General features: G+C 53.5%; 14 protein-coding genes across 14 annotated transcripts; 5 read left to right on the plus strand and 9 right to left on the minus strand.

Annotated features, from left to right (window-relative positions):
• Window positions 1-47: 47 nt before the first annotated feature.
• Window positions 48-725, plus strand: F5Z01DRAFT_644983 (uncharacterized protein; the record flags this gene model as incomplete). Its single annotated transcript, XM_046262810.1, has 1 exon — window positions 48-725. A coding segment is annotated over exon 1 (486 nt), but the record flags the coding sequence as incomplete, so codon positions are not given.
• A 677-nt stretch (window positions 726-1,402) lies between these two features.
• F5Z01DRAFT_644984 (uncharacterized protein) lies at window positions 1,403-1,966 on the plus strand. Its single transcript, XM_046262811.1, has one exon. The coding sequence runs from the start codon at window positions 1,457-1,459 to the stop codon at window positions 1,727-1,729; it is 273 nt and encodes a 90-aa protein (XP_046121977.1). The 5' UTR covers window positions 1,403-1,456; the 3' UTR covers window positions 1,730-1,966.
• F5Z01DRAFT_644985 (uncharacterized protein) lies at window positions 1,956-3,936 on the plus strand. The gene is made up of 3 exons (XM_046262812.1): window positions 1,956-2,469; window positions 2,554-3,087; window positions 3,141-3,936. The coding sequence occupies exons 1-3, from the start codon at window positions 2,309-2,311 to the stop codon at window positions 3,670-3,672; spliced, it is 1,227 nt and encodes a 408-aa protein (XP_046121978.1). The 5' UTR covers window positions 1,956-2,308; the 3' UTR covers window positions 3,673-3,936.
• On the minus strand, window positions 3,701-5,331 carry F5Z01DRAFT_692989 (uncharacterized protein; the record flags this gene model as incomplete). Its single annotated transcript, XM_046266201.1, has 8 exons — window positions 3,701-3,962; window positions 4,010-4,162; window positions 4,223-4,721; window positions 4,811-4,926; window positions 4,954-4,972; window positions 5,036-5,169; window positions 5,197-5,244; window positions 5,304-5,331. The coding sequence occupies 8 exons, from the start codon at window positions 5,329-5,331 to the stop codon at window positions 3,706-3,708; spliced, it is 1,254 nt and encodes a 417-aa protein (XP_046121979.1). The 3' UTR covers window positions 3,701-3,705.
• A 281-nt stretch (window positions 5,332-5,612) lies between these two features.
• On the minus strand, window positions 5,613-6,719 carry F5Z01DRAFT_679341 (nucleoside phosphorylase domain-containing protein; the record flags this gene model as incomplete). The annotated part of the gene is made up of 2 exons (XM_046265514.1): window positions 5,613-5,748; window positions 5,770-6,719. The coding sequence occupies 2 exons, from the start codon at window positions 6,717-6,719 to the stop codon at window positions 5,613-5,615; spliced, it is 1,086 nt and encodes a 361-aa protein (XP_046121980.1).
• Window positions 6,720-7,616: 897 nt separating this feature from the next.
• On the plus strand, window positions 7,617-9,073 carry F5Z01DRAFT_315994 (uncharacterized protein). The gene is made up of 2 exons (XM_046258989.1): window positions 7,617-8,116; window positions 8,192-9,073. The coding sequence occupies exons 1-2, from the start codon at window positions 7,794-7,796 to the stop codon at window positions 8,727-8,729; spliced, it is 861 nt and encodes a 286-aa protein (XP_046121981.1). The 5' UTR covers window positions 7,617-7,793; the 3' UTR covers window positions 8,730-9,073.
• F5Z01DRAFT_316007 (uncharacterized protein) lies at window positions 8,834-9,699 on the minus strand. Its single transcript, XM_046258990.1, has 3 exons — window positions 9,509-9,699; window positions 9,149-9,394; window positions 8,834-9,071 (listed from the first exon to the last, which is right to left on the minus strand). The coding sequence occupies exons 2-3, from the start codon at window positions 9,232-9,234 to the stop codon at window positions 8,939-8,941; spliced, it is 219 nt and encodes a 72-aa protein (XP_046121982.1). The 5' UTR covers window positions 9,235-9,394; window positions 9,509-9,699; the 3' UTR covers window positions 8,834-8,938.
• A 1-nt stretch (window position 9,700) lies between these two features.
• On the minus strand, window positions 9,701-11,278 carry F5Z01DRAFT_692993 (uncharacterized protein; the record flags this gene model as incomplete). The annotated part of the gene is made up of 3 exons (XM_046266202.1): window positions 9,701-10,702; window positions 10,769-11,188; window positions 11,243-11,278. The coding sequence occupies 3 exons, from the start codon at window positions 11,276-11,278 to the stop codon at window positions 10,190-10,192; spliced, it is 969 nt and encodes a 322-aa protein (XP_046121983.1). The 3' UTR covers window positions 9,701-10,189.
• Window positions 11,279-11,781: 503 nt separating this feature from the next.
• F5Z01DRAFT_316028 (Lin1 family protein) lies at window positions 11,782-13,749 on the minus strand. The gene has a single exon (XM_046258992.1). It carries the CDS (start codon window positions 13,604-13,606, stop codon window positions 12,236-12,238), a length of 1,371 nt encoding a protein of 456 aa, XP_046121984.1. The 5' UTR covers window positions 13,607-13,749; the 3' UTR covers window positions 11,782-12,235.
• A 1-nt stretch (window position 13,750) lies between these two features.
• On the plus strand, window positions 13,751-15,491 carry F5Z01DRAFT_316015 (ubiquitin fusion degradation protein UFD1-domain-containing protein). The gene is made up of 3 exons (XM_046258991.1): window positions 13,751-14,007; window positions 14,058-14,375; window positions 14,422-15,491. The coding sequence occupies exons 1-3, from the start codon at window positions 14,005-14,007 to the stop codon at window positions 15,229-15,231; spliced, it is 1,131 nt and encodes a 376-aa protein (XP_046121985.1). The 5' UTR covers window positions 13,751-14,004; the 3' UTR covers window positions 15,232-15,491.
• A 130-nt stretch (window positions 15,492-15,621) lies between these two features.
• F5Z01DRAFT_670714 (uncharacterized protein) lies at window positions 15,622-16,242 on the minus strand (the record flags this gene model as incomplete). The annotated part of the gene is made up of 3 exons (XM_046264597.1): window positions 15,622-15,682; window positions 15,755-16,018; window positions 16,076-16,242. 3 exons carry the CDS (start codon window positions 16,240-16,242, stop codon window positions 15,622-15,624), a joined length of 492 nt encoding a protein of 163 aa, XP_046121986.1.
• Window positions 16,243-17,158: 916 nt separating this feature from the next.
• F5Z01DRAFT_670715 (uncharacterized protein) lies at window positions 17,159-17,663 on the minus strand (the record flags this gene model as incomplete). Its single annotated transcript, XM_046264598.1, has 2 exons — window positions 17,159-17,453; window positions 17,521-17,663. 2 exons carry the CDS (start codon window positions 17,661-17,663, stop codon window positions 17,159-17,161), a joined length of 438 nt encoding a protein of 145 aa, XP_046121987.1.
• A 223-nt stretch (window positions 17,664-17,886) lies between these two features.
• F5Z01DRAFT_670716 (uncharacterized protein) lies at window positions 17,887-18,440 on the minus strand (the record flags this gene model as incomplete). The annotated part of the gene is made up of 2 exons (XM_046264599.1): window positions 17,887-18,055; window positions 18,247-18,440. 2 exons carry the CDS (start codon window positions 18,438-18,440, stop codon window positions 17,887-17,889), a joined length of 363 nt encoding a protein of 120 aa, XP_046121988.1.
• A 470-nt stretch (window positions 18,441-18,910) lies between these two features.
• On the minus strand, window positions 18,911-20,468 carry F5Z01DRAFT_645001 (uncharacterized protein). Its single transcript, XM_046262813.1, has 2 exons — window positions 20,144-20,468; window positions 18,911-19,843 (listed from the first exon to the last, which is right to left on the minus strand). Exons 1-2 carry the CDS (start codon window positions 20,296-20,298, stop codon window positions 18,982-18,984), a joined length of 1,017 nt encoding a protein of 338 aa, XP_046121989.1. The 5' UTR covers window positions 20,299-20,468; the 3' UTR covers window positions 18,911-18,981.
• Between the last annotated feature and the right edge of the window lie 1,301 nt (window positions 20,469-21,769).

Genomic DNA, 21,769 nt, shown 5'->3' on the forward strand with positions numbered 1-21,769 from the left:
CGTATTTGTAGCTTCATTCACCGTCTCACAGCGACAGGTACTTGCCGCTCTGGAGGAGGCTACCACGTCCAAGTGGGAGGTCAAGCAAATGACCTCGGCCAAAGCACTGAAAAAGGCTGCAGACATGGGCGATCAGGATCACTCGGAGGGGCTGAAGCTGCTTTGCCTGATGCTCATGTATGCGGAGGATGCGGACAGAGGCTCCAACTTTGAGAAGGATGGAGTATTGGACAATCAGCTGCTTGGGCTGCCCGAGGAGAATCTCAACGAGGTCATCCAACGAGTGGTCAAGAACTGAAGCTATGCGTGGGGTTACGGCCAGAAGGCCAGTTCTTTCAAAAGCAGATATATGCTTACCGCCTGCATTTTGGTACTTCCAATCCCTACGGCGTGTTCCAAAGTCAAGGTTCGGAGCCTTGTTCCTTCATGTTGTCAACGTCGGTGACTCGCTGCGTTTCTTGTCCAAGTTTCGCCTGCAACCGTGTTTGCACCGTGTGGCGCCGTGTCACGAGCGCTGGACGTCCGGGCCGCGTTACTCTATCATTTATTTCCTGCGACCGAGTGACGATGCCGAATTCGTCGACTCAGAGGGGGCGCACTGGACGGGTCGAGGCTGGCTTCATCGGAAGTTTGGTAACTATAGGCTGACGCACGAAGAGCAGGGTCAGACTGCTATAGCAACAGGTGGGAAGGGGTTTCTTGGTCTTTGGGGTACGTGATGGGGCTGGTAATAGTCTCTTTTTGGGTTGAGGATAAGGGGGTTTGCTTTCGTACATAAAGGGGGTCACAGGAGAGCGAATAAGATAGTTGTTCTACCCCGCATAAGACGCTGTAACAGCGACAATACTAACCTTTGAATTGGAAGAACCTTCGCGGCTCAAATCGTCTTTACAGAATCCTTTGTAATATGCTAGGAGGATTTGTATCCCACTGACACTCCAAAGCAAGGCGTTTCGCGCTAGTGCTACATGTAGGGTAGACGATGGATAGGGGTTGCGGGACTGTACATAGCCCACGAAGAGCTGAGTCATTTGGTCTGGTCTTCATGAGGTACCATTGAAGCCAACACAATCACATACGACCATACCCAGTGGAAAATACGGGATCCCGTCCGCTCTCCCATAGTCAAGCCGCTGAGGGGCTGATTAGTAGTTGGGTCGGTGACGACCAGCGAATACCGGCTGCTGTATGTTTTTTGCTCTTTTTGTAGCAAAATCGCCAAGAAATTCAAACCGGAGATTAAAATTTAGGTTGCGAAGTGGGTGGGTGGAGATAGATCACGTGCAGAAACCTTAACTGGCTAATACGTCTTTTTATTGGCTGAAGTTGCCCCGCTAGTACTGAGACCAGGGTCTCAATCTCATTGACGGCTCAGCCATGGAAGAGTTATTCCTATTTCAAATCTGGTCAATCCAGTCTTGGTAGTGTGGTGATCAGACCCAGTTGCCTCTCGAAGATGACAACAACACTACAATCACGAAAGACTAGCTGCCCCGCGACAGTTCCAAGACCGGTCTTTATTTATGGGACGTTATGCGCCAAACCCCTTCTCGCCTGGGCTTTGACAGGTAGCGCCGCTCATGTCGACCAAATCACGGTCCTCATCTCTCCAGCTAAGGCGTTAAATGTCGCCCGCTACTCAGTACACGGCTGTGACTACCCAGCTGCGATCAAAAAGCAAGGTTCATATGTAACTGGATATCTCCTACAGCCACAGACGCTTTCCTAGCGCAAAAAGCTCGACGATTTCGAAGGCGAGACGTACCAAGTCGAAACTATTATAGTTTTAGTATCGGGGGTAGACGTTAAAGCAGATATCTATCTGTGGAATAGTGACCAAGATTCGGTCTCTAGTCGGCAGTGGGATTTAGAATGGTTTATTTAGGAAAGATTGGAAGACTGGATTGATCTATTCGAGGGTATGGAGTTGGTTAGGGATGATAGTCAAGATTCATGACTATCAGACAGACAGAGCAGTCGGTCTTGGCCAATAAGTAGTTATGGAGGCAAGGTCGACGGATCTTAAGTACCTTATGCGGTACGGTGGAGTCAACTAAGGTAATGCTTAAACCGTGACGGCACCCCTGTGGAGGATCACCTAAAAGCCACGTGTCCACCAAATACGGTTAAGCCTGGCCAGGAATACCCATGTTCCAGAGGCCAGATCCGTTCAGTTCTCGGCTTCTTCCGACACCAACCTCCACAGGCGCCACCCACCGGTACTTATACGATTCAGCATCCAAGACACAACATCCCACAACGGGCCTGGCTCACGAGCGCATATCATCACTGTCAAGCTTTTGCGACAATGCCATCTCCTAGAGTGCGCATCTTGCTCCGCGTCCTTGGTCTGCTAGCGTTCCCTTTCGCGCTCTGGAGGATCATTCCCGAGAACTACGACGATGCTGCACGACGCGTGGCAGATGCCGGCCGTGTCGCAGTCGGATTCGATCTAGGCCAGTCTTATGCGTAAGTCCGTCAATCTCTTTTCCGCTTCCTCGCCTGCGGACGCCGAGTCGTGAGAAGACGTTAATCAGTAGAAACCCGTTCTAGAACATCCGTCGCTCACTTCAGCAACGGGACGGTTGTCAGTTTGCCAAAGATCCCTGGCAGCGAAGACTACATTGCGTTCATGGCGCGAATGAACAACCAGCCCCCGTCATTCCTGCCCGATGGCTACGTGAACCAGCGTCCCAGTCGCCCTCAGCTCCTCCAGGATCTGTGGACGCTCTTCATGCGAAGCATTGGCCTACCGCCCAGCAAGGATGCGGCCGTCCTGGTCAGAATGAAGGTCGCCTTGAAAGCCGCGTCAGAGGTTGCGCTCGGCCATGCTATCGATTCCGCCGCTGTCACCGCGCCATGGAGAGCGTCATGGCAACACGAGGTACCGAGCCTTGGTATTGTAAATACCGCGCTTTTGTTGGCGGGCATCACGCCTGTGGCTTTGGAGGACAATGATACGTTATACATGGGCGAGATAAACAGCCTGCTTGCTGCGCACAAGCGCAAACTATGTCCAGCAATTTGGTGCGCTGACCATTTCGGATCTGATGCTGGTGAGCCGCAGCCGATCAACTTTCTGATCAGGTACGTACACATATGGTAAAAGCATTTGCTATCTATACTGATATGGCAAACAGCTTCACCAACCAGTCCTTGCATACCTCGTTCCAGGTAACGCGGTGCTTCTTCCTCGACTCATGGAGTAACGATTTTGGTACAATTGATTCGAGGTACGGGCTCGACAAGCTGATGCACATGGGGCCCGAGCGCCGGGAAGACTTCTGGACCTCGATTCATGACCATCTTGTGGAACGTGTCACCAAATACTTGGGGCGTCACTCCCCGCACCCCCGTGTTCCATTTCTCGCACTCGTTGCTGGGGAGGCTTCCGATACGCCGGAATTCAGGACTGTCCTGCAAGAGGTCACAGAGAGCGTTGCAAGACTTCGCGTGGCCGATGCGCGGTCACAAGGAGAACCTGAAGGCACTGATATACGGCCGATGGAGCTTCTCATTGCGGATGATCCAACATTTGCTGCGGCGAGAGGCGCGGCCTTTTGGATGCGGATGCAGCTCGATTGGTCGTATTGCGAAGACTGCTTCGCCTCTCGCCCGGGAGAGTACGTATCGCAGTACGACATGCTCAGCGAGTCTCATGTGGAGTTATGAGTTGCCGGGATGCCATCCGCAGGTGCCATCAGTCTACCATTTCAGTGGCCACTCTTCATAGTTCAAATCGATACATGAGAATCTCTCTTGGTGTGGCCTCCACGCCTCCGGAGCCATGAGACATAACACCAGCATGTCTGCGTCCGCTCCTACCCCGTCGTACGGGGTCCCGTTGTGCCACATGTCTCCCCAGACACGGGGCACACTCGGATACGTTGCGAGAGACGAGCTCCTTTCCAAGAGAATGCGATCCTTCACCGAAAGTAGCCTATAGCTTGATTCAATATAGACTTGCGACCGATCAGCCGGGTCCACACCCAAGTCCTCCGCGCGCGACCGTAGTGCTGACTGCTGCTCTTCTCTGCTTCTTCCAGGAGGAAATAATTGGGGACTACGCCAGGCAAGACTAGAAGCTCGTCAAAGAGTTCCCTGTAGTCGGCAAAGATGGCGGCGCAAAGGCAGGCTTCTCGCATTCCAGGGACATGATGAGCTAGTGCCTAGTATGTGGTGGCTGCAGCGAGATCAGGGTACCAGATGAGGTACAGCAGACTTTCCTTGTCGTCTTTGTGGGCGAGCAAGCGGGAGATGTTATTGTTCATAATGTGCCGTGCCCCAATGGCCTTTTGGATATGGAATCTGTCTCGCCGGTAAAAGCGTGGGTCTTCAAGGATGTTCGGCTGGCGCGACCACCATAAAGCAAACAGGGGGTGGTGATAGATGCCCCTTATAACGCAGCAGAGCTCCGCTCTCGCCGGTTTCGGCCGCCAAAGACGGGTGTAACGATCAATGTCGCCATAGTAGGCAGCCGTGAGAATGAGTTGATCTTTGTCTTTGGCCGGGAGATAGACAGGTAAAAGGGACGTGAGAAGGTTGAGCATCGGATCGGTAGATAATAATGACGAGGGCCTGTAGTCGTCGTGGGGGACTAATTCAGAGATTCCTTGTTTCTCTGCGATATCATATATCATTTCATCCAAGCCGAGGTAAGGACATATCTCGAAAAATAGACCATCTGGTCCTTCTGGCTTTGTAAACTCCTGCTTCTGACGCTCTATAATCGACAATACGCATGTGTCGCCATTCAGAACGGCAACTTGCCGGGTTTCGGAATAATCGCCCGGTGATAGTCGTCCATGACTTTGTATAGCGCGGGCTGCGACATGATGTGGTTGAAAATGGCGTCGCTGCCCCCATCGCGAGCTTCCTCCGCAACGGCAACTCGGGGAGAACATGCTCCAAATCGAGATACAAGGCCTATGTATCCAGCCACGGCGCACGCACTAGCCACCTGGTACCTCATCTAAGGGTATCTTTTAACGAGTCGCCGATACGTATCTTCCTTAGCGACGTCGGGGTATTAGACACAGTATGGTAGTTCCTGCGGCTGCTTTGCGAGGTCTATGTCCGGGATGAGATCGCTTATGATCGCGCGGGCGTTGAGGGCCTTTGAAAATTCAGGGTGCTCGGGTATGCCGCGGAGAATTGTAGCATCGGCCTCTGCAAAGGGAGCGAAGTGAAGGATACCATGGACGGTGCTTAGCTTGCTTGGGGATAGCCGAAGTGCTCTGGCAGCTTTTCCCCCCGCAGTGCTCCAATGATGTCCGGAAGGTTATATTCGGAGGAAGCAAGACGCTGAGCGATCCTAATCTTTTCTTTCATAATGAATCTGATAACTCAGCCCCGTTGTGTGCTGTCGACATCAAATCGGGATGTGATGTTGCGTGGTGGCAGCAACACGGGACAGGGGCAAGGTCAAATACTAACTTGTCTCTAGGGCGATTTGTAGGCTAGACCGTCCCTCGGTTTCTCCCCTTTTTAAGGACTATTTACTTGCACCATCCCCTCCCGTGCCTAGGAGATTTCCCCTCATAGGTTAGGCAATAGCGAAGATAACCCAAAAACAAGACAAATGGGTCGGATTCAGAGAGTAGAGGGCATGATCACACTCTGTACTTGGTTGCAAACAATCGCTCGCGTACTTTCTGTCTCGGGCGGTACACGCCTCGCGTTAGAGTTGCGCATTCGTCTCTCGACTCGCTATTGTCGGTGTCGCTGGAGTTTGCCTCCCCCTCGTCACTATGATCATCATCATTGAACGGCTGAATAGTAAGCAGCAGCTCTTTAGCAAATGCGGCTGCTGCCAGGGCTGCATAGCATTGCCAGCCCTTTTGCTTGTGAGGGTCTGCGTAGTCGGAGATGCCGCGTATGACGAGACACGAGGATTCGGTGGCGAGTCCTGCCCCCTCCATTTCGAAGCAAAGTACATCCCCGTAGTTATTGAGCTGATTCAGAATTCGTCGCCGGCTCCCGTTGCTCATAATAACACTATTGCCCGAGGCGATCAGCCCGTAGTGGATCTTTGGTATGTCTGGCTTGGCACGGGGCGCACGTCGAACCGCATATCGTGACATGAGGTTCCTGCAATCGCATCCATGGGAGACATGCGGTACATTTGGTAGGAGGAGAACGTCGGTCGAGGCGGGAGGTCTGCCATATTCTCTCCCGTCTTCGTCGTCTCCATCAAGCACAGCGCGTATGTGCTCCGATATTCGGGTTAACATCTCGCGGTCGGTCTGCAATCCGATGATAGCGCTGCGCACGAATTCGGGAGACGGTGCCAGGAATCCCTTGAGCTGGAATCCGCCATCGAGATCGCGGCCTAGGTCGTACTGCACAAGACCGTGATGTCCGTTGGCCGGCATCGCGACGACAACATCGCCCAGGCGCATGTCACGCCGCTGCAGCGTAGCTTCGTCCTCGCCGGCGACGCGTCCTCCCACGCCGACGAGGAGTTGAAGCCGTATATGTTTAAAGGTGCGGGACAAATTCGAAGATACTCGTGCAGCGGCAACCGTGCCCTGTGTGCCCGGAAGAAACGCAAGTATGATGTTGTGACCGTTGATCTCGCCTGCTACATACGAGTTGGGGTCCCCCCTCTGTCGCTTGGGGGTTCGGTGCTCCCTCTCAAGCATGGGCCTGAAGGCTCCCAACTCGAGCCCCATGGCGAAGATCACCGCCACAGCGTACTCATCCCGGGACTTTTGCATTTTTTCGCGACCCATGATGGAATTTCGGATCGAATCGCCACGGTCGTAACTCGTCAGAACACGAAGAGTGATGATCATGGGTATGGGGTGTGAAGAGAGGGAGCTGACGTCGGGCGCTCGAACAGGAAGAGAGCACTCATTTTTGGCGACGGCGGCTGCCGCTTCTTTCGAGCGGGCTGAACGAGCATCTCGTCACGGGGACGCCCTGTGCAGACGGAGGAGGCTCTGCCATTGGGTGCAGCATTTGACGAAGACGAAAGTGCACAAACTTGAAGGCTGAGAGGTGAGGCAATCCAACACTACATGGAAAAGTCTCGACTGCTCGCTTTCGGCCTCCCGAGAAGTGATTGCCGTTGTGTTCTCTCGGTCTTGTTGGCCTAAACATGGGACTTTACGCGCCTCGTCCTGCTGTGGCCGTCAATGTCATTGTCCGGGTCCATGTCAATCGCGTCCAAGATGCATTTCGCCCTCCAGCCAATCATTCAGGTAGCATTGAAGATTAGCCGCCAGAGTGACCAGACCCTTGGATATAGCACTTTGTAGACTTGTAGGTATATTAAGGGGCGGTCACGCCTAACTTAGGCCCGCGACATCGAGACAAGGGTCATGTGCTACGTCACGTGAGGGCCGTTCAGACCGCCCCCTTTACCTCCTTCCTTCTTCAGTCGGTTGCCTTGAACGACCATTATCGCTCGAACAAGGCCTGCCTCTGGATCTAATTACTTAGTCATCGCGCATTTCCTCCAGCACGAGCACGGTCAACTCGAGCCATCTTCTCATGATCCTGCCTCATCTTCTCCGCCACCCGCCATCGCCGTGAGCACTGGCAACGGCTCGAGAGCAGGCTCAGGGCGCGATGAACCGCCAGGCAACGCAGTCCGTCAAACGGTGTCGCATTGGATATGCCGCACACTTCGAAAGCGGAACCGGACGCCCTCACCACCGCGGCCCCTACCGTCGCCACGCCCACGGCCTATCACACCCTCGGGGTCGTCATCTTCGACCTGTCGCAGAGCCCCTCAGCGCCAGAGCCCTTTCTTTCGCCTACCAGCTGAGATCCGTCATGAGATTCTCATGGAGACCTTTGGGAACCGCACCATGCACATGGACCTAACGCTAGATCACCCAATGGCGGCGCCGCGGCAGCAAGCGCACGGCGACAGATCTTCGAGGAGGCAAATCAGACTACCGCGTGTGTGGGAGTGGGGCAGCAGCGACTGCCATCGAAACGCGCCGTGGCTGAAGGATTATCCTAAAGACTTCTGGCGCCAAAATACGCCTCTAGACGTAGATTGGTGCATGAAGGGTCAAGGTAGAATATGCGGTGTTTGGTTCGGTGAGAAACCTTATAAGTGTCGGATCGGTGCTATGGACTGGCTCCTCTCATGTCGTCAGGCGTAAGTTTTCATAGCGCATGCTTTCCCGTTCTAACACCGGCAACAAACAAAGTCTTACTAACGGGTGCGGCTTAGGTACGAAGAAGGCATACATATACTCTACGGCACAAATACGTTCTTTTTATCAAGCGACTTTCTCCTGGCGCATCTGGCCGACTATATCCTACCACAGAGGCTAGCCCAAATGACATCGTTCGAGGTAATCCTAGATCTACCCCTCTACAAGTCACATCAGAGTCTATTTCGACCATCGAGTGCAGCCTTGGTATCCGTCCTCCGAGGCCTTTCGAAAACTGGCATGCGCCAGCTATACCTATGTCTCCACGATCATTGCCTATGGGGAAGTCTTCTCGAAATCGACCCTGTGCACATTCTCGATACCATAGACACGTTTATTCTCTCATCAAGAATGGAATCAGTCGTTCTGGAGATACAGCCACACGCGTTGAAGCGCCTTGAAGCGGAGGCAGTCTCACTACCGGAGGAGACCTCGCGGAACGCACAACCACGCACCACCTATCCACGGCTATGGCGATGCTTAGATGACGACCAGGGGCTTGCAAGAACACAGAGGCGCAAGTGTCTCTACCCACTGGTGCCTGCACCCCCATGAGACCCAGCCGCACCTGAGAAGGGACTGAGTCGCGGTTATTGGATCATCAGCACTATAAACCACATGCCCAGGCCAATGATGTGTGGTTTCCCCTAGGTCAGGAGAGCAACCAGTGGTTAGGGCGGGGGTTGGGCCTAACGAGGCTTCCGCCGGGCTTGCGCGGAGGAAGTATAAAAATCTGGTTCAACTGCACTTCATAGCTATGGCATTCACAAGGTTGGTATCGCATCGCTTCGTCGGTCCATAGTTGCCGCCGGTCCCGACACTCCTACGCAGTAATAGTACCCTGGCCACATATTAGCGCAGCCGTCGCCGACCGCGGGATTCCACGCGTAAAAGTCACTAATCATTAAGTGTTAGCGCATCCTCTTTCGACAAGGCCTCTGGGCTCTTCTCGCCATGCCACGGAAACGACTTACTCGAGAGACACGCCGTTCTTGACGGCCATGTCGTAGCAGAACTCGCCTTCCTGCTGCATGTAAAACTGACGACAGCTCTCGGTCATGCCTTCACGGACGGGCTGCGGCACCGTCACTGGCTCTCATCGGCCGCAGGGGTCGTTGAAGCCACCTCGGTGCTGGTGGGGGGCGAATCATCGCTGCCCCTCTTGAGTGACAGCTCACCAAATGCGTATTCGTTAGCTAGTGGTTAAAGGTTTTCTATAGCTTGGGGGAACGAATCGTCAGACGCGGGTGTGTAGATGGTACGAAAGATAATGAGCCCCTATGAGTATGGGCGATCGTGTGAATGAGACACCTGACTGATTTGTTCTAACTCACGTGGAACAGGCCGGTTAGCTTCTGTGCCGAACTTATTCATGTCGGGGTGGTCTGCGATAAAGAGCTCGGGAGAAAAGAGCCAAAATGATTCAACATAATCCTAACCGGATGGAGGCACGGGTGTTCGCATAGTTGACATGATGCCCTTGTGTGTAGCTGGTAGAGTCTGGGCGCTGGGCGCTGAGGGGGGGGAATACAGAGTTTGTTGTTAACAGGAGAGGCCCGGGGACAGGATGGGTGGAGAGTTACCAGGGCAACTACTGCGAGTATACCTGCTTACCCTAGGCCCCACCCCCTTTTTAACTCGGCTGTTGTAGTGTCCCTATACTAGGTAGGTAACCGTTCATCACCACAAGCCTCATCTTTTTATATTGACCTCTCTATCATCTATTAGTTCGTTCATTCAGTTACGCAAGGCTCTTCTAAGATCTGATCCGTATTTATCAGTACCAGCCCAAACATTCAGATGATTCAGATCTTGTGCAGAATTCGTCTCAATCAGTTGAATGGACGACCTGGATCTGGCCTGGTTGATAGACCCGCTGCACCCGCAACTCTGCACCTGGACCAACAGCTATGTTGTTTTTGATGTTTTGGTTTGCCTTTCCGGACTACAGGAGACTCTTCATAATGATACAATTGTTACTCCCAGGCTCGGCCCGAATCGATGCCACAAGGGCTCTACCGGATAGCTTTCGAGAGCACCTCAACAGGATCCTCATCCTCAAGGCCCAACTTGTTCATCCAGAACTTGGCCTTGTCCTCGAACTGACACCAGTTACCGAGTCCGAAAATGCCCGCCGAGATCATCAGGCCCACGGACAGCAGCAACTTGCCGCCCAATTCTGGGTGCACAGCTGCAGCGCTGATCCCCCCGTCTCTGGTGATCTCGTCATATATCGCACGCCCTTGCTTGCCAACGTCCCCGATACTGTTGGGAACCACGGTCCACGGCGATCCGGTCGTCTTCTCAAAGATCTCGAGGACCTGGTTCTGGGTGAGACGGAAGCTGCGGATGAAAATGTGCTGATTCTTGGTAGCCTCGCGGTTCTCGGGGAGAAGGGTGGCCACAATGGCCTTGCCCACCTGGGCGTGGCTCGACGCATCAAAGGGCGTATTGCCGTCGTCGAACTTGACAAATGTCTTGTTGGAGAGATCCCACCATGGCCATTCCTCCGCGGGGGCGGTGGCCATCTGCCATTCGTGTTAGGCCGTTGACAATCTTGGCAGCCTCAACGGACTGTTGAATAAGAGACTCACCCAATCAACCCAAGGGCCAGTCGAGACGGCCGTCCACTCCACTCTGTTCTCGACCTCTCTTAGCTTGTCGACCGTATCTCGCTTCATGATACAGCATTTGATGAGATCTACGACACGTTCATCACTGGTGTCGAGCGTGAATTCCGTAGGGATGAACTTCTTCACGCCAGCGGCTTCGGCAGCATGGATGAACAGGCGCTGGTTCTCCAGGTTGGCGTTGGCCACCGTGCCAATGGCACAAACAACTGCGTGCTGGGACGTGAATGCGTCAATCAAGGAGGCGAGCGTGTACGCGGTGCGGATGACGGTGACCTCGGGCGCGAATGTAGATGACGACGAGGACCGGGTGAGAGCTGAGACGTTGAAGCCTCCGTGCCGGAGAAACGCATCTGTGATGGCGCGGCCGACATTGCCGGAAGCCTACAGGGGAAGCTTAGAATGTAGGACGTGACGTGGTCAATAGTATAGACTTACTCCAATGATGAGAACATTCTTGATTGAGGAAGACATTGTCTAGAGCTTGGAGATTTGGGGGTGATGGAGACGTCGTGAGCCACTGGGATGAAGATGTCTGTGATGCTTGTTCATCATCTACTCTTCAAGGTCATTTCTTGCTCTTATATACGCTTGTGTGCCTCACCTTTGAGCATTTCTAATCATATACCATGCCCAGATCATTGATCAGCAATGTCACAATCCAAGAATCATCGCAGTCACGAGTCGGTCCCGTCGCCGTTTTCACCCGGTGAAGGGTCAGAGGAGCAACTCGAACGCGAGCTCTTCCGCATCCCAATGCCCGCATTTGGATCACAGTGCTTTAATTATGGCATGGTCATCGGAGCCCGGAGTTTGTCTGTGGAGACCTGGTGTGGGCTGTAAGCCGTGAAGCTTCCGTGGCTGGCGTCAGCAGCCCCTCGGACATTGGACTTTGGAAGAGGTCCCGATCCCTGCAGGCACAGTTCAAGCACGTGTCCGCCCAACTACGATTATCATGCTCACTCACCCTTTGTACATTCAACTAGGTACTGTGTGAACCGCTCGCAGGACCCCGGTCGCTAGAGTGTGTACGAAGTCTGGTTCTTCTGTTCCGACTACCTTTGCTATTGGTGGGTTTATCAAGGGCGATGTCTCATCCAGCAGAAGTTGTTGGTCTACTGGATAATGTAGTAATGACAGGGATACAGTAGTGACGACGGCGGGCCTGGGTCTGTTTCTGGCTTCCAATGCTTTCCAAGTGCTCAGAAGGGCCGACGTTGTTCTGAACCCCAGGAGACTCGATTAATGGGCAAGATGTACCTCGGTACGTGTTTCGAGAGTATGGCTCGAAAATCCAGCCAGAAGGGCGCCACGACCTCCTTTCTGTTGCCGCGAAGGCTGAGTGTGTTGCTGATTGCTCCCGCTCACCCTGAGTAGGGTCTTCCAGAACCCATAGACCTCATCTTCAACCTAGACCCCACTGCAGCTCTATCATGCGGCAAAGGGAGAAACACGAGTCCATGATGCCCCCTCTTCATCGGCGCGAAATTCGACGCCCTCGCCAAAATATCCAGCATCTTGCCAAGCCTTCATGGCACTGCCGTCAAAGGGGCCCTGTGTCGCCCCGTCATCGCGCCCGTCAACCCATCTGAACAACCACTTTCGGTTTGGGTCGGCAGCAGTCTCAGCAGTATCCGCCGCTCGAGGCTCGACCCAGTCTTCTCCAGTTTCCCGACTCCATTCTCGCACAAGAATCTCACGCTCTTGGTCGTAGATTTCCTCGTGGTCGCGACTTAAGAGCTTGTCTGACGCGTCTGTGATGATACGTATCGACTCCTTGATCTTGGCCTGCTCAGGGTTCTCGGCCTCCTGATCGACATCCATGGTGTCTTTCTTCATCTTCTTGAGTTTCCAGCTGGGTATCTTCTTCTTCGGCTTTTGACTCTTCCCTAGGCGTGCAAGAGCCTCCAATGGAGTCTCTGCCTTGTCGAGCTGCAATATCAGGCTTCTCAGCAGATCCGACACGGAGACATTGTCCTCGTCCAGCCTTTGCTGTCGTGCCTCGGCCTCCCGTTTCTGGTGGGCTTCGGCAGCTTTGCGGATGGCCTTCTTGCTTGTTCCCTCCAGCCAGTTGTCATGAACGGCATCGGGATCACCGGCTCTGCGAACGTAGTTTCCCTGCTCATCAAATTTACCCTCCTCCATTTCATTCTGTAGATTGAAGCCTTCGAGCTTCGGCGCGTTGCGTTTCAATCCTCCCGCGCCAACTTCCTCGTCAATACCCTCCTCCTGGACGGCGAGCGCAACATCTTCCTCGTCGTCGCTGCTATCTTGATGATCGAGGTGTGCCGAGCTCACTTGACCCTCGATCTTGTCGGCGTCGAGAAACTTGACGTGCTTTGGCTTGATGCCAGCGGCATCAACGTCTGCTGGACCAACATCGTCCGTATCGGCACCAGCAGCTGCGTCATCGTCTGGTGCGAACATGTCGTCGTCGTCCTCGTTGGCTGCCGTGTCCCTTTGTCCTTCTGGCCCTGTGCCAGACGCATCGTAGTTCCCAAAGGCATTGCCGATATTGACGTCGCCTTTTTTCCTCTTTTGCGCCTTATCGTTGAAGGTGTCATTGTCCGAGTCGCTGTCGTAGCCATCCACGTTCACCGCACCGCGCTTTGTCGCTCTGCCGCCGCCAATCACGTCGGCCTCCAGGATCGCGTCATCCTCGCGAGCTTCCGGCGCTAGGTTGGACGGGTTGCGCACGTCGAATTGTAGATTCGTCGAGTCGTTATTCGAATCGTTGTGCTGTGCACGGGCGTAGACCTCGCCCTCTCGACTAGGTCGCGCAGCCGAAAACCTTGATGCCATATCGTGATGAACCAGCGAACTGTGCAAGCTGGCTTTGAAGCATAGAAACCATAATGGTTCAAAAGAAGAGAGCTTGTGAATCACAATGTCGCAATAGAAAGCGACCCGAGTTTGTAACTTTGACGCCACACCTCGAAAAGCCACAGTGTGGAGTCGAGGGGACCATTGTGCGTCATGCAGGCAGCTGCCTCCGAGCTTCGCCCCACGTCACGACGTTCAGTTCAGTTTCCACCTGTCAACGATCCCGAACCAGCTTCAACCTTCCACATCTTGAATCCAGTTGCTGCAGCTTTGTCCCTTTTCAAGCACAACTAATCGTCTCGATATACCATCCACAACCAAACAGCGAGCGAAACGATTTCGACAGTTAGTTGAGCCCTACTTGTAGCTGTCTAGTCATGGTATGGTATCTTCCGGGAGGTTGTGTCTTTCGGCTCTAACCTAGCTATAGTACTCCAGCTTCGGAGGCGGTCCTGGGATGGACCCAGCGGACTTTCTAAACATGCGCGCCGGCCGCCGACCGATCGTCCAGCGGTTCGATGAATACTATCGATGCTACCCCATCATCATGGCGCCCGGCAACGCTCGACCGGAATTGAACTACGGATCGAAGATCATCCTACCTCCCTCAGCCCTCGACAAAGTGTCCAAGCTCCATGTGCAGTGGCCACTATTGATGGAGCTTATCAACGGAGCCGGACCGAAACAGACGCATGGTGGCGTGCTGGAGTTCATCGCAGAGGAGGGCAGGGCATACATCCCACAATGGGTGGGTAGCCCCTGACACTACGAGAATGCCATACTGACCGAGGCAGATGATGGAAACGCTAGGTATGGACGTTGGTGACATGATCCAGATACGGACAACATCGTTGGAGCTTGCCAAGATGGTGAAGCTGCAACCCCAATCTACGAACTTCCTCGATATCAGCGACCCAAAGGCAGTGCTGGAGCGAGCATTTCGAAATTTTGCGACACTCACAAAAGGCGATGTCTTCAACTTTGAATACAACGACACAGTGTATGACGTGGCGGTGTTGGACGTCAAGCCCGAAACCGACAGGATGGGCGTATGCATGATTGAGACAGACGTATCAGTCGAGTTTGCACCACCAGTGGGCTATGTCGAACCCGAGCGCCAGAGTGGGACGAGCACGCCTCGAAGCGGACGGCCAGGAGTCCCTGCTGGTGGCGTGCTTCACAGCCAAGGTACCATGGCACAGGCCATTAACTACAGCGCTATCGCGCCCTCCGTGACGAGCACTCCGACCAACTTTCTCGGCGAAGGACAAAAGCTTGCCAAGAAGGGCAGTAAAACCGTCACTCCCAAGCCTGCAACGCCGGTCCCAGCTGATGCGGCCGTCCCACCAACACGCCGCGACGGAGCTCCTGCCCCTCTTCGATTGGCACCGAACAAGTTATTCTTTGGATACGACATCAAGCCGGTGAAGACAAAGGAAGAAAAAGAAGAGGAAGCGAAGAACACGAGCAAACCACACTTTGCTGGTCAGGGGCAGTCACTACGTGGCGCTGTCAAGCGTAAGGGCGAGGGCGATGACAAGGGCAAAGCCCCTGAGAAGAAGGGATCTGGTGATGGAAGCCGCCTTGACCGCCGTCCGCGATAAGGTATCGCGTCTGATTTGGGTTGGCGTTTGGGGTCCAGGGCGGCATAGCAATGGCTTTATCTGGGACACACTGTTCACCTATTTAGCGGGCAGAATCATACTCGACGGTGCAAATTATCACAAAGTCCGACTCTGCGGTATCGGTTCTCGCGGATCTGGTGGTCATAGACGCTCAATAGGAGTACGAAGTAATCACTTTCAGGAAGTCAAGTCTGTGTGCACCAACCGAGCTTCCAATACCGAAAATCGCAAATGCACAAAGCCTGAGGCACCCCCCATCCCAAGCTCACTATTCCTGTCTGAGCCTGACTCTTCCCTCAACTGTACGACAAACCAACGAAGCCAGGGTATAGTGTGCGACTATGAAACCGAGCCCACTCCTTTGCACCACTAGGCAGTGAAACCACTGAGCCACTCCTTGAACTTGGCACCGTCCGTGCCCGATGTGAGCCTGCTTAGCTTCTTAGTTGAGCTCAATGTGGACTTTAAAACGAGACACATACCTAAACAAGGAAAGACTTACTCCTCCGCTTCATCAGTGGCTTCGGGGTCCTCAGTCTTCGGCTCTTCGACCTTGACTTGTCGCTTGCGCTTCTTGCTAGGCGTTTCGTCATCCATCGCTTCCTCCTCGTCCTTGATCTTCTTGGTCTTCTTCGCGGAACCCATGCCTGTGCTCTTCCGAGGCGTGTTTGGAGTGGTGGTCTTGACAGGGGTGGATTTGTCCCCGTCGGCGGGCATGCTGCGTCGCTCCTTGAAGGACCTCAAGATTCTCTTGGACCAGTGTTGGCTTTTTGGCACGGTCATTAGCATCATGGATCGCCTCTGGATGACTGGTTGTACATACTTCATGGCGTCCTTGGTGAAGCCATAGCCCCAGTCGCTCATGGACTCGTGAACCTTGTTCCAGTCCGCCTTTATCCTGCCCTCATTCTGGCTGAGAATAATAGCCATGGCAAGATCCTTCTCGGCGGAATCATCCCACTTCTTGTTGTCCTTGCCGTTGGAAGACATGGTTGCCAGGTGCTTCGGAACTATGCGTGATCAGCGAGTTGCAAAGACGAAGATTTAGTAAAACGAGGAGGACCTACCTATCGACTCCTTATTCTTTGCGTTGTTGCGGTGCTGCGGGTGCGAAGGGAGTACAAGTAATCAGGTAGTATACTCGCAAGCAAGTGAAGAAAGCAGGAGGGAGAAGGAGGGAATGAAGAGAAGACAAGACAACAGATAAAAACGTGGACTGATATTTGGGAGCATTCACTCTGCGTGTAAGGCAACAACAAGCATGGCATGGGCGAACCCGCTGGACTGTTTGCTGGGCAGATGAGACGAATGTGAACGGAACATGAGCCACTCACTTGCAAGGCTGCAATTTACTCGCAGCGCATTTTCCCCCGCGACATTAACAGTCAACCTTGACAGGTACGTGGTCTCTGGAGAAACACCGTGCGTTGGCATGTCGTAGATCCTGCGAGTGTAGATGCGGAGAGTGTGGCATCTTCTGCCATCTTCATCAGTGTACGTCTACGAATATACTGAGTCCACTGCATGCCATTTGCATCAACTTCAATATGTAATAAGCGAGGGGATGTCATTCCTTATAGTCATTCAGTCGCCCCATAGGGCAATCTAAGCAACTAGGCAAACCGGAAACTGTCGTAGAAGAAGTGCAGGTAAAGTATCAATGCCGTTCGTGTTTGCCACATGCACAATCCATGCCATCATCAAAGTCAACAAAGCCGTAGACCACCCTGTGCAAGTTGCCAACGAGGTCACTGCAGAAGCCCTCAAGACGCAATGATAGCCATAATTCCATAGTTCCTAAGCTCAGTAGTTCCCTCCATCTCGCACGCTCGGTGCTGTGAAAGCAGTCAGCAAATTGCCGAGCCAGTGGTGCAATGGTAACCTACTTGACGTGATTGGCCATGATCTAGGCAACGGCTTCTGTCTTGATCTTCTTGAGGAGTTGGTCGCCGTCCATGTCATCCTCGGCCTCAAGCTTGGCCATGTGATCTTCGAAACTCTCTTCCTCCTCATCATCACACTGCTCGTCTTCGGCCCCCTTGCCCTTGGCCTTCTTGGTTGGCGTCTTGCGCTTTCGGGGCGTAGAAGCAGCGCTGACAGTCCTCTTGGCGGGCGTGGTAGGTTTGCTTTTGGACTCCTCATTTGCTCCCTCGTTGAGGCGGGACATGTCGCGGCTCTTGCGGAGCTTCTGGATGTGTTGACTGTGGAAGAGCTCGTTAGCAACTGCTTGTCCAGGGAAAGTGGCAAAGCTCGTGTCTCGAAGCGTACTTGATAGCATCGTAGGAGTATGTGTAGCCCTTGGCTCTCATTTGCTCCGCGATATCTGTCACCATTGCCTTGTTGGGCTTGCAGTGGTCGATCAGACAGAGGAGCAGGTCCTCATGGGAGGCCGCGTCCCAGCCACGCTTCATGGTGAGGTGTGAGAAAGAGGGGATGAGATGAGAGATGTAGGTAGGGGAAATGTGATCGGGCCGAGCAGTCAGCCTAGCGGAAGAAGTAAAGTGTAGTGAGGATGAAAAAGGATCAAAGTAGGTAGATCGAAGAAGATTGAAAGTGGGCAGAGGTAGAAATGCAGGTGGGTTGAGGGGCAGGTGAGTGAAGGGGAAGGCAAAGGGAGCCAGAGGCAAGCAGTGATTACCGTAGTGCAGACTCGGAAAAGGTATGTCCCTTGGCGTGAAGACCTTCCATGATCTTTGTGAGATCAGACTGAGGAATTGTGATCGAATGGAAGACCTCGATGAGGATATCCTCATGAGTCTTCTCATCCCACTTGGTCAAGACACGAGACATCTTGGGAAATGTTCTTGTAGCCGTTCAAAGCTAGGAATGAAGGATCTGGTAGTTGATGGATTGTGGATCGTGGGTCTCGCAGGAGAGAGTGTGGTGGTAGATGTGCGGAAGTGAGGCCAACAGTGACTTGATCACAGCTAGGCTTTTTCGAGGTTGCGAGAATGACGAGTTGAGGAGAAGAGAGAAGAAAAGGTCAGAACATACCGCAGAGCGTTCCAGCTCACATCGTGGCCGCGCCCGCCGAGATAGGCAGCAACAGCCTCCTTGAACTCGGGAGTAAGGCCGCCACCGTTGTCGAGACGATTGTAGAAAACAATCGACAACTCGCGGAACACATCGATGTTATCCCATGTGCCGGATTTGGCTTTCTTGACGGGAGTTTCGTTCTCAGATGCCATTTTCGTGGTGATCGCGATCGTGAGCGACGTGGTTCGTGTGGTATGGTGAACTTTGATGCTCGATGAAAGATCAACTCTGGGTGTTGACGAGGCTGCAATGGTGGTTGAGTAAAGCTGATCTGATCATCCTCTCAGGAGGGCCACAAAACTCAGGCCATAGATGTACCCTGGCTGTGTTGTCATCTGGTCTCCCACGCCCACTGATCGCTTTCAGTGCTCGACAAACAAGACTTTTGATTGCTATCTCGTTTCGAAACAAACAACACACCGGCCCCAAGCATCGCTAAATCCATACATTACTCCCAAAAGCCCAAGTTATTTATTATTAGAAGCATATCTCCGACAGATGCCGCTTGCGTTTCGACAAGACAACCCCGGGGGAATGAGGCAAATGTGTCGCCAAAAGCCCAAGGGCTGCTCTCACGTCACTGCCCTCCCAGACGATTTCAGCAAGAAACAAAGGTTTGCCTCTCAAGCTTCGCCATAGTCAAAGCTACTATTGATTAGCCGTGAAGGACTAGCACAACGGAATACGATTGACTTACTCCGGGGGATACTGATCAGTACCGCCATTCCCATTGTTGGCGTCGGCGAGGGCAAGAACCGGATCATCGTCATCCAAAGGCTGATCTTGGCTGATTGCGTCTTGGCTTTCTAAGCGTTGCCGCTTCACAGGAGGGCCATCCTCGCCCTCATCTTGCTCCTCGCCCTGTCCATCCTCCGACCGTATCGACAAGTTCTCAACGCCGGAGCCGTTGTGGCCAACATTCGGCGACGCTGCTGCAGCAGCATTATGGGGCGGGGTGGGTGCCGGCGCTGGCTGGATGGGTTCTTGTTTAGTTGCTTGTGCCGATGGAGGTGGGCCCATGGGCGATTGCATCGCCGGGGTAGGAGGCGTTTGTGTCTGGTTGTGTAGCTGTGTCTGCGCCTGCGCCTGCTGCTGCTGGTCGGGGCCAGGACCATAATGCTGCGTTTGCTGGCCATGCTGTTGCGAGGCGAAGTGATGGGCCGCTTGACTGGGATGTGGGGGCTGTCCTGGCTGGGGCTGCTGGTAATGAGGGTGAGGTTGCTGTGGATGCTGCCCAGGGTGCTGCTGCTCCTGGAACTGCTGGTGCTGCTGCGCTGCTTGTTGCTGATCCTGTGCCTGAGGCATGTTTGAAAAGACCGGAGGAGCTGACTGCAGATTGGGATCCTGATTAGGGGCGAGCTGGCTTGGTCCAGCACCCCCGGGGGATGACTGGCTTCCATCGCCGCTGACAGCCTTTTTTGGCCGTCCTCGACCCGGGCCTGGTCTCCTTGTAATAGGATTCAGTGTTGGATCATTTTTCCGGTACGGGTTGTTTATGATGCCGCCATTGGCCTCAGCCTTGCTCTGGGCTCGTCTCAACCCCTGAAAATGCTGCCTGCAACATTGTCAGCCAATGTGTCTTTTCTAATACACCCAGAACAATGGATGAGCTTGACAATCATGGGGTAGTCTTTCATGTCGACCAGTCGAGTATGAAATCATGCCAGAGGGCCTCCGTCATGGGCAAGAGGGGAGGCCGCTAAACGCGCTACAAGCCATGCGCTTATAAGCCGAGAGACCTCAATTGAAACCATCTCAATGAGGCTCGAAGGGTACCCAGAAACAACTTGCAGTCACAACCCATGAAAAAGGCAGGAAACTCCAGAGAAGGTCGCCAGAAAATAGTTGTACTCACCGGCATCCCTCGTTGGTGAAGCCATATCCCATGGCTCGCAGGGCGTTACCAATGGTGACCCATTCCGAGCCGCTGATGACGCCAATGTTCTTCACAGACAAGATGGTGAAGAACAGGTCCTTGTCGGCGCGATCGTTCCAGTTCTTGCTATTCATATTGAATAAGATTGGAAGGATATCTTGGACTGTAGAGCTACTCCAAGTCGCGTACGATGAGGACGCGATGGGTTCTTAGATGTTCAATGTTAAGTCGAAGACAGATCCACCCGCAGAATTGGTAGTGGCTTGCGTCTCTGCTGCCACATGTAAGGAAGGTTCGGCACAGGAGCGGAAGAACGTGGAGCCGAGAGAGCGCGTCTGGACTCGGCGCCGGTAAACTTGTGCTTGCGCAGCGAACATGGTCGCCGGGAAGACTGATCAAAGCTAGGACATGCTCAAAGACAACCTGCAAGACTTATCAGAGCTATCTCTCAAACTCCAGAGGAGCTTCTATCGCGAGTCTGCCGGTCATACATTGCTGAGATACCTGAACATATCCGAAGCAGCGCCTGAGTTTAACCGACGAGAGCCAAGACTACAGCACTTGCTTGCCTTAGGCAGCCACGACTCGCGTCAGATCGCAGCTCGAGCTTGAGTGGGGCACTTTGCAGCTCACGTGCATTCGTGACAAGCTGGCGTTACGGGGTCGAGATGCCTTGCACAGTGTCCATCGCGTTCCGCGTCTCCCAACGTCCGCATGAACCCCCCCATCTCGTTGCGTCCGGATTACTGCTTTACTTTGACCGTAGAGCTAGTTTAAACTTACCGAAATGCCATTGACTACATGCTGCCGGCGCGCTGCAAATTTTCCCGGCAATCAGACGATGATTGAGCGTTGATTGCTCATGGTTTGCCGTCGACGCGAATCGTTCATGTTTGCGACGTCACTGCCTCGAGCCGAAGGCTTCATCAGCTTCACCAGCACAGGGGCCATTTATTGTGGATTGGACTGCGGCAGTCCCTCACATGGGTGTCACCATAAGAAATGAAAGGTGTCGACTCACTCACGATCCGTAGCAAGCAGGGGTTTTAAGATGCCCTCCACTGTTCAATTCCAGAAGGGCATCACTTGGTCAGTTACGGCGCCGTTCATGCACAAGCATTTGAGAACCTTGCAAGCAAACCCAACGTAAATTGAAGCCTGTGGAAAAAATAGTAGTTGAGCAGTGCCTCTTCTATGCCATGAAAGCACTTTCTTTTGCGCTCCAGTCGTTGTGCTGCATGGGCTTGCGCCCAAATTCCGGCGAGGGGTGAGTCACCGCCTGGAGGGCTGGAACCGTCAGTGGGCGTCAACTCAACATCAACCTTCGAGGCCTAGCAACATGAACACAAACGGCCAGAGAGCTATCCAAGACAAATGCCTCAGAAGGCTCGATTTTTGTGTGTGTTTTTTTTCATGGTCATGCCAATGTCCTCAAGACGAATTGTTTGCTTCCCCCACCTCCCAAGGGGCTTAAGTGGTTGCAGTGGAATTGGCAGGGGTCGCCCCAGCAAACTCAACGCGCAGTGGAGAGTTGGCACTTTGAACTTTGAAGCCAACAGCTCCGAAATGCATGCATCCATTGATTCCGTGTCTTTCTGATGCCGC

This window comes from Emericellopsis atlantica, assembly GCF_019669845.1.
Source record: "Emericellopsis atlantica unplaced genomic scaffold F5Z01scaffold_3, whole genome shotgun sequence".
Taxonomy (NCBI): Eukaryota; Fungi; Ascomycota; class Sordariomycetes; order Hypocreales; family Bionectriaceae; genus Emericellopsis; species Emericellopsis atlantica.